At 44.5% G+C, this 9,522-nt stretch overlaps 1 protein-coding gene across 1 annotated transcript; it reads right to left on the bottom strand.

The window, feature by feature from the left end:
- Positions 1–6,923: 6,923 nt before the first annotated feature.
- Positions 6,924–8,473, bottom strand: LOC141040638 (uncharacterized). Its single transcript, XM_073506754.1, has 2 exons — positions 8,109–8,473; positions 6,924–7,350 (listed from the first exon to the last, which is right to left on the bottom strand). Exons 1-2 carry the CDS (start codon positions 8,471–8,473, stop codon positions 6,924–6,926), a joined length of 792 nt encoding a protein of 263 aa, XP_073362855.1.
- Positions 8,474–9,522: the final 1,049 nt, after the last annotated feature.

The following is a 9,522-nucleotide window of genomic DNA, read 5'->3' as shown; positions in this document are numbered from 1 at the left end:
ACATGTGACGGAAAACAATGAGAATCCAGAATTAACTCCGATGAAGCCTGTCTTTGGTAATGATTACAAGTTCACGGATGAGGACATAGAGACAGCCGTTTACATCCGCGGAACATCCGACCGTGTTGAAATAGCTAGAATCGGAGACATTACCCTCACAGCAGAAAAACTGAAGCGAAATTTGGACGAGAAATACATTTATGGTGATGTAAGCCCATTATACTCTAGTCTACATCATTACTGCAACAACTTTCTTATTATTGTATGATTGAAAATTTGGCAGGTTATTATGGCATATGCTCGCATTAGCCAAATTGAGAATGATACTACCTCAATCATATCCCCTGAAGAAACCGAAAATCTGTTACAAATGAAGGGGGTGGTTCCTGTTGGACGTGCAGCCTCATGGTTAGCTCGTGTAGCAGAAAATTTTTTAGGGCGCCGAAAGGTACATGTTTTCCTCACTTTCATAGTTTATGTACACACTGTACACGACAAATTTCGGTTCTCAACCCAACCCAAATGTTACTGCAGGTGCATGTCCCACTGAATGTACACCAAAACCATTGGATGCTAATGATGTTTAATTTTGACAAAAAAGAAATTCAGACTCTGAACTCCATGAATTATCATTGCGAGAAGACCAAGGAAGATTCTCTTGTAAGTGTTCTCTTGCTGCCTCTTTTGATCCGCATGGCACATGAGCTCCCAATGTACCATAACCCTATGTATAACTCGTCGTACCCTAGGTGGACTCGATTCAGTTCTGCATCGACGAAGCTGTCAAGAATGGGTTGATATCACCAGCTAAGAACATCAATTTTGCCGAATGGACCAAAAAACGCTATGAGCACATACCACAACAGACCGATGGGTACGCATGGCCTCATAAATTATTATTTGCCTACACGAATAAGATTACTAATCTTTAACTAAACATCGCAGGACTTCCTATGCGGTTTGGACACTGCAGTACATGTTGTCATGGAACGGGGATGAAATGACCGATATTTATAACCAGGTAATTGAATGCCTAATTTACATTTGTACTTTGTTTAGCTTGAAAGCTATCCTGACGTAAGTGTCGGTTATCAAATATAGGCAAGGATAGATATTTTCAGGTGGAAAATATGTACAGCCTTACTGCATTCAAATTGCAACGCGCTTCGTCTCGAATCATATAAGTTCTCCATAACGGTTAGTGCTACATCAAGAATATATCATTTATTTCATAAGTCTCATGATTAGAACTAACGCAGCACTCTCTCTTATACAGAAGGAGGTGTACGATGCCCAGCAAGCAGTTCTACCTGATGGTTCAGAAGACGACGTACAATTAGTCAACAATCCTGATGGTTCCAACGAACCCGACACATCCAACTCCCAGAAGGATACCGGTGCACCCAACTCTCCCAAAAGTGGTGCACCCAACTCCCCAAAAAGGAAGAGAGCACGTGGACGCCCGAGAAAGCTAGTCGATCCCGACGAAGCAGCAAAAACAAAGAGTCTTAAAGAACTGAAACTTAAATTTGACAGCAAGACCATAGCCAACCAAGTGTCTTCGTTACCATCACGGTCACGCAGAGAGCATAAACCAGCACCAGCTTTATTGAGCCCATTCAAACACAAATAGGTAGCATCAATTGATCATCAATTGATAAATGCTCATGCTCATGCTCTACTTTTAGCATCATTTCATACACGTTTAGTTCTTATCAGAAAGTGGAAATAGGTACTTTTGGCAATCATGAGCATCCTCTACTTATAGCAATATCTAATGCATCATCAGTACAAAGGTTGATTTGGCAATAGGTGGAATCGGCAATCATTTGCATGCTTTAATTTTGTGAAGCTATAATCATGCCGAGTTATACACTAAACATAATCATGCCAAGCTATAACTACCATAGTCATAAACCAGGCTTTTCTTAAGCATAGGTGCTTATTTGTACATGGTAGACGCATAACTAGGCGTCTCTCATGTAGAAATAGGCACCGGTGCTTCAGAAAAACCCTATTTATTTTCTAAGCACCACCCTAAGCATCTAGCATTGTAGAAGGCTTAACATGCATCACCAAAATAGTATTAACAACTTGGAACACTAAACCAGAGTAGCAGCAAACTCTTAAGATAAACGGCATAGGTTCAAACACACCATAAGACATCAGTTTTAGAGTCGAACAACAAAGAAACATAGATAACATAAGAGGACACGGCGGTCCTGGGGCTGCAGCAGCACTCTAGCAGCACATCACTTCTCTCCCTTCTTCAATGGAGGTTGTAGGGCTCATTGACTTTGACAATCTCGAGGAAGCGTGCGTAGGCCGCATGTTTAGCCAGAGTACTGGCCTTATGGTTCTTACCATGTCCATTGCCAGTGCTGAAGGCATGCTGGATCATGCCATCTATGCCGCCACCGATCACCTTGCAACAGAAAGGGCACCCAATCTTGCCAAAGAAACGGTACTTGATCTTGCCAGCAATCAGATGCCTCAGGGTGTAGCGGCTCTTGCCTGCTGTCCATGCCGTAGTCCACGTCGTCGTCATCCTCCTGTGAATTAGTGAATTAGTACACATAGAAGAACTCAGCTAATCTATTATGGTACATTGCCTTTATTACAATGTTTTGAAAGTACACATGTGTAACATGGCAACTATCTATTTGCTAGAAATAAGGCGTATGTGCACATACATAATTGAGCCAAAGAAATTGACATGCATAAATATGGACGGTGGAATAGTTGCATTTATAGATTAGTGCACAAGTAGTACATAATTAACACATGAAAGACTTCATGAACTGGCTTGGTTTAATGATATTTGATACTTGTTAATGGTGTAATTTTGATTGGAATCAGAAAAATGGCTTCATTATACTCCTCCATGTTTCATACAAGGGGGGGTTTGTTCTATCTACTGGAATGAAGAAACCATTATTCTTTCTGACAGCGGCAATACTGCTTCTCCAACATTGTTAGACCCTGATAAGTTTCAGAAGGAAATTGGTAAAGGAGCTATGGGGTGTCTCACTGCTCATATTGATGAGAGATGTGGCTGTGATCATCTAGATAATATACTGGGGAAAATTGGCTACATGAAATGTTTTGATTTTGTGTCAGCCCATAATTATTAAGGGAGCAATCACTTCCTTTGCAAAACGGAAATCTGTATAGAATTTGCAAATGGATCATCTATGAACATGTGTGCAAACTGATCATCTATGAACATGTGTGCAAATTAATTCATCTACATAAACTAAAATGAATCAGGAACTGCAGCATTTTGTCACTGTCCTGGGGAAGCCAATGGAGAATCCTGCCATATATCCATTGTTTAACCCACTTTTTTCATTAATGTATCCCTGCCATGAACATTTTCTTGTATTTGGGTTCATTACCCCACTTCTTTCATTAATGTATCCCTTGTGTGAAAAACCCCAATGTCATGAAAAAAACAGAGCAAAAAACAGAGTACTACCTCAGATAGCTCGTCGATGGCATCCTCGTCGAAGTCGCTGCCCTTCCTGCAATCTACGTCGAACTCCTTTATGGCGTTCTCCTCGTAGAGCTCTTCGATTTCGTCATGCACCTTGCGCTTAAGCCTTCTCATCTCCTCCTCCTCCAGATCTTCCCCGACCTTCTGCTCGCCGACGGGTGCCTCCACGGCTGCGATGGCAGCGGGAGCAGGCACAACGGTCGCTGCACCGCCAGCTTTCACCGCTAAGGCGGACTCAGCCGCTCCACCCACGGCAGCAGCCACGGCAGCAGACTGCTCTGCTCCGATGGTTGCCTCCGGCTCGTCCGCCGCATCTTCACGCCCACGTTTCATCATCGGTCGAAGACAGGAGGAGGGAGGCGTAGGAAGGGAGGAGGGTGGTGAGGAAGGAGGAGAGGGTGGTGAGGTGGTGAGGAAGGAAGAGAGGGTGGTTAGGTTCGGGAGAGGACGAGGGTTTTCTACCCGATTTGGGGAAGAAATGCACTGCTCCTGCCTGTTGGAGTTACCGAGAAGTCGCGGGTGCCGATTTGACTTGACACACCCACCCGGCCGTCCCCATTCCACGTGGGGACGTGGCGGTCGTGCACGCGGTCGTGCACCTCCTGCGGTTTGCATTGCTATCGGTCTCACAAGTGGGTCCCCTTGACATCCACACAACCACGCCACCACATGTACCACATTTTTCTTTCTCCCCGTCTCGACCACTCCACATCTTTCTTTCTCCCCTTCTCGACCAGCGCCGCCGCCGCCGCCATCTCCCGACGACCCCTCTCTACGCTGCCGGTGCGCGGCCGCCGCCAACTCTGGCAAGTACGTCAGATCTCCCCTCTTCTTCCCTTCCCCAACCGCGTCTCCCTACGGAGGCGGATCTGAGCCGATTGGCTGTTGCCGGCCGGAGCTCGTCGGATCTCTCGATGTCATGTCTGATCTAGATTCATGACGTGCCCTCGCATATGGCTTTGTCCACGGTTTGAACCTTTGGATTCAATCCAAAATTTGAAAACGGTTTGGACTGGGTTGGATGACGAGCATGTATAGTTCGGTTTGGTCTAGATTCTAAATGAAAATATCTGGATTGGTTTGGTTTCGATGTGTGCCGTGGATTGGACTGGTTTTAGTTTGGGTGCCGAACTATTCCCAGGTTTAGATGAGACGGGCATTGCCATTGACAGTATAGGTTATCACTATGATTTATTATATGTATGATCTTTGTATTGTACTATGTACAATTCAACTTAGAGTTCAACATGTTCTGTGTAGAATGGAGGAAGCACCATGTGGACGCTGCAGCTCACGGTGCCGGACCAGCCTTTCTACTGCCACGCTATTCAGCATCTACTTCCAGCCTTCTTTTGTTGTTGCAGCGGTAACAATTTATATGAACCTTCTGACAGTACATTCTTTTTTTTGCTATTTCCACTAATGTATTGTGTCTGTTATTTGTTTTTATCTTACAAAGATCGTACCATGCAATGTGAGATTGGCATTCAATGAGCTCATCGGAGACACCGTGACCTTCGACGCTCTTGGGGGCCCATACACTATGCAGGTCGAGAAGGGGCGAAAGATAACCCAGATAGGAGGAGATGATTGGGATCGTTTCATCGCCCGCATGCGTCTTAGTGGGGGTGAATTGATCTGCTTCTCCTTCAGAAGAGATATGCCCAGGATTTCTGTTATCTATCGAAATTTGATTCCGGATAGTGAGGATGAAGTTCATGAGGAGGAAGATGGTGCTGATTCAGATGATGACGATTCAGATGATGATGAGAACCCACTTGCTGAATACCTGTATGCCCAAGGACTCAGACTGGGCGACGAGGAAATCGGCAACCTCTAGGACATGCTTCCGCTACGTGAAGACTACCTAGGGAAGCCATTCGTGACCCGCCTTATAAGGACGAATGTTAAACGGCATATCATGGTATGTTACTTAGTGTGGTAATTACATGATATGCATGCTTAGTTAGTGTAGTAGTTCATATGATATGCATGTTGTAGTACTGTGATGAGAGGCCTAGTTTAGAATTCATTTAGTGAAGAATTTTATGACATGCATGTAGTGTAGTAATATGCGATGATATGCTTAGTGTACGCAGTAATCTAATGATATGCCTAATTACTGTAGTAATTTGATGCTTGGCGTATAGTGTAGTGATGTGATGATATATATGCTCAGTGTTGAATCCAATGATATATGTGTCTTGAAGTGTATGCTTTGTTGATAGTTGCACGTGACATGATCATATATCAAGTCAACTGTTTTCAGAAATTACCTAAGAGGTTACTTGATAGCTGTGGCATCGACCCGGACGAAGAAGGCATGGCTGCTGGACTACGCCTTACCAGAACGGGCTCCATCACCAGCTGTGCCTATGCAGTGGACACGGACGGTCGCACTGTCTTGAGCAGGGCAAGGTGGAAGAAGTTTCTTCGTGCCAAGAATCTTCGGGTAGGACAGGCCATCCTACTCACTGTTGCGAACACCCGTCGCCATGACTTGAGGATGATGATCACCATCCACCTCATTTAGAACTGGGGTGGGCCATGTATCAATGTGAAATGAACTTGTTATGTTAGCTCTTGTTTGCGAGTACTTGTCGTGTATTACCGTACCTATATCTACTCATATCTAGGTACTATTGCTTGTGATGGATTGCAACTATTATTAACTGTACTAATGCTCTACTAGCTATGATTATTCCACTGTGTGATGTTTTATAGACCGTAGTGTGACATGGTAACTGTTATATATGGTAGAGGCTGGTCTCTAAGACCTTGTACAATGCAAGGTGCTTAGGGATGTGCTTAGAAAATAAAGCGGTTTTTTCTGAAGCACCAGTGCCTATTTCTACAGGAGAGACGCCTAGTTAAGCGTCTACCTTGTACGAATAAGCACCGGTGCTTAAGGAAAACCTGGTTTATTTCTCTAAGCACCTCTCCTAAGCACCCTGCATTGTACAAGGCTTAATTGGACCGACATGTTGAACTAGTATCAATGGTAGAGGCTGGCTGCCACAAAGTTCCATTCACAAGCTACTATGAATTTGAAATAATGCATAAACAAAATACGAAGCTTTTCTTAAGCACAGGTGCTTATTTGTACAGGGTAGACGCTTAACTAGGCGTCTCTCCTGTAGAAATAGGCACCGGTGCTTCAGAAAAACCCTGTTTATTTTTCTAAGCACCACCGTACGCATCAAGCATTGTACAAGGCTTATCATGCATCACCAAAATAGTATTAACAACTTGGAACACTAAACCAGAGTAGCAGCAAACTCTTAAGATAAACGGCAGATCAACCACCGCACAACATAAGTTCAGACACACCATAGGACATAAGTCCAGACACACCGAACAACAAAGAAACATAGATATCATAAAAGGACACTGCGCTAGCAACTTGAAGGCAGACTTTGATCTCTCTTCATGCCGCGTATTGGCAGTGGTAGTAGGGGTCAGCCTCCTGTGCTTCTGAAATTTCCACACCTGATTTGATGTTGTCTATTATCTTCCAAGCCTTGTAGGTGGCGTACGCATCCTTCGCTGCGTACTCGATGAGGTAGTCTGGCAGCGGGCTGATCCCCCACAGTTTATGGTCTTCGGTCCTGTTGATCTTCTTCTTCATGTTTTGGTAAAATGGGTGGATGACGCTGGCTGCAACATCAGCCAAGGAGTCGTACGGCTTCTTTCTGCCGGCATATGGAACTCTATAGTTTTTCTGAATGTCGATGTACTTTTCGGGGTTGATCTCCAAACCAGACATCTTCAGCATCTGTTTGTGATTATGAATGCTGAAACCGACAAAGGTGAACAAGTTCTTCTCCTGGAGGAAGCTCTTGAGGCACTTGGGCCTTCAAGGGGAGAGGCATATTGAAGATTAGTAGTAATTTTGAAGATTTAGGAGTTGTTTGGTTTGTGACTAAGTTTGCCAAAGATTGCCACACCTAAGGTTAGGCAAGTTTGACCAACTTAGGTGTGTGTCTGGTTCAAGCCACACCTTAGGCAAGCCACACTTGGGTCCCACATGGCATACACACAAAAAGTGTGGCAAGATTCCCTTATGCTTGCCAACTTGTGGCCCTCATTTTGATGAACTAACCTTAGGCAAACTTGGCAAAAAATTGTGGCAAAGTGAGACAATGCTAGTGCTAGAACCAAACAATACGAGTGATGAATGCATGAAGTACATGATGTTATTTCTCTTTTTGGATCATACAGTTGAAAATAACACTACAACAAACTACTTCACTACATCAACTTCAGAAACAACTTTTAATACATCTAGTCCAGTGCATCCACACCGGTAGACACAACACTAATGCATCAATATCAGAAACTACACTAGTATATCAGAAACTACACTAGTAGACACAACACTAATGCATCCACAGCGGTAGACACAACACTAATGCATCAAGATCAGAAACTACACTAGTATATCAAGTTTGGTGATTAATCTGGTGCAAGATTTTAAGATACTAATCCAGTGCATCAGGGTAAAAATCTATGCCAGTGCATGTACTTGAGAAACCACACTAGTGCGTCCACTTCACAATCTACACTAGTACATGTAGTTGAGAAACTAGGGTATATGAGTAGGATGGCTCACCATTTTGTGGCCGCAGCGATGTGGTAGACCAGGCAGAGTTCATCCACGCATAACTGCAGAACTGCTGCGTACTGCGGAGGTTCGTCATCCCTGGTATACTCCACATCAACGCCGACGAATCTAGGATACATGCCGACGGCTTTCATGAAGAGCCTCGTGAGCATTTCGTCGGCAGTGTCTGGATTGCTGGTGCAGACGACCTCCAGCGTCTCTTTGCCGTGGAGTTCCACCTTGTCAAGTTTGGTGGTGTAGTCGCGCTTCTCACCGGGGAACTGAACGTCGTCTTCCTTGATGCTCTGCTCTTCCTTGATGCTCTGGTCGGACGTCTCGCCACAGTGACGCTTGGTAGACGGCTCCTCCGCCATTGCCCTTCTCCAGCGACGGCGGTTTTGAGACAGAGACGGTGGTTGCAGTTTGTGGAGTAGATGGACGTGGTTCGCATAATGAGGGAGGAATGGAGGAGAAGGTGCCTTTTTGAGTTCTGGGGGAGGCGGTTCGTCGCGTGAGGGAGGCGCTCGTCGTTATCGTGATCGTGGGGGTCGTGGGGCTCGTGCTGTTGGTGTTCCATTCTGTAACCACCCTCGGGCCTGCATCGTGGCCCATATCACTGGGTTTGTAGTCGTATGCAGGCCGTGGTGTGTGAGAAAACTCATGTTAGGTAGGTGGGCTTTTCTACTCCTTCAACCGGCGGCCATGATGTAAACATGAGAAGCAAGTTTTCTAAGGTTGTAAACGGACCCAATATTTTTCTACATCTTTGTATCAACATGAAAAGCAATCATGACTAGTTTATCGGCATTTGTATGGATTTTCTAAGGTTTTTGCAACGATAAAATGCTTAAAACACTTCTGACATGTTGTGATGTTTTCGGTATTTAGTGGTCTACTCGCTGGGATTATTCCACTGTGTGATGTTTTGTACGTGCCAGGTTGTAGTATGAAATGCTAACTGGTCTATATGGTAGTGGTTGGTCTCTAATTGGACCGACATGTTGAACTAGTATATTTGGTAGAGGCGTTTCGTTGTGCGCCACATCCAACAGTTCACATAATTAATTATCCAAAGATTAAGGTATCAAACCCTTGGTCATACAAAGCAACATTTCGTTCCTAAAAATTAAGGTACTTCCACATTCAAACTAACTAATACTACAAATTCGAAGGAACTACTTAATACATTAACAGCACATACGGAAGTAGCCCTGGTCCAACGGCTTGAGAAAGGACGAACAAAAGCTGAAAGAAGAAGGATCAGCCAGTAGCAGCACCATCAGCCTCCCAGCCTCACAACTTTAGCCAGCCGGGTGAAATCCAGGTTTTTTCCTGCAAAACACACATGGGATGTTGGAGGCAAGAAAATAAATTTGCCAGGGGTCTTGTCGTGGCATCTAATCGCACGGAATGCTAGTACAAA

Source organism: Aegilops tauschii, chromosome 2 (genome assembly GCF_002575655.3).
Source record: "Aegilops tauschii subsp. strangulata cultivar AL8/78 chromosome 2, Aet v6.0, whole genome shotgun sequence".
In the NCBI taxonomy this organism is placed as follows: Eukaryota; Viridiplantae; Streptophyta; class Magnoliopsida; order Poales; family Poaceae; genus Aegilops; species Aegilops tauschii.
The sequence above is the reverse complement of the archived record's forward strand: the minus strand, read 5'-3'. Positions and strand labels throughout refer to the sequence as shown.

Coding starts and splice junctions, on each gene's coding strand:
- LOC141040638 (XM_073506754.1), bottom strand. CDS start 8,473: ATGGCGGAGGAGCCGTCTACCAAGCGTCACTGTGGCGAGACGTCCGAC. Junction 7,351..8,108: donor ATCGCTGCGGCCACAAAATG/GTGAGCCATCCT, acceptor CTCCCCTTGAAG/GCCCAAGTGCCTCAAGAGCT.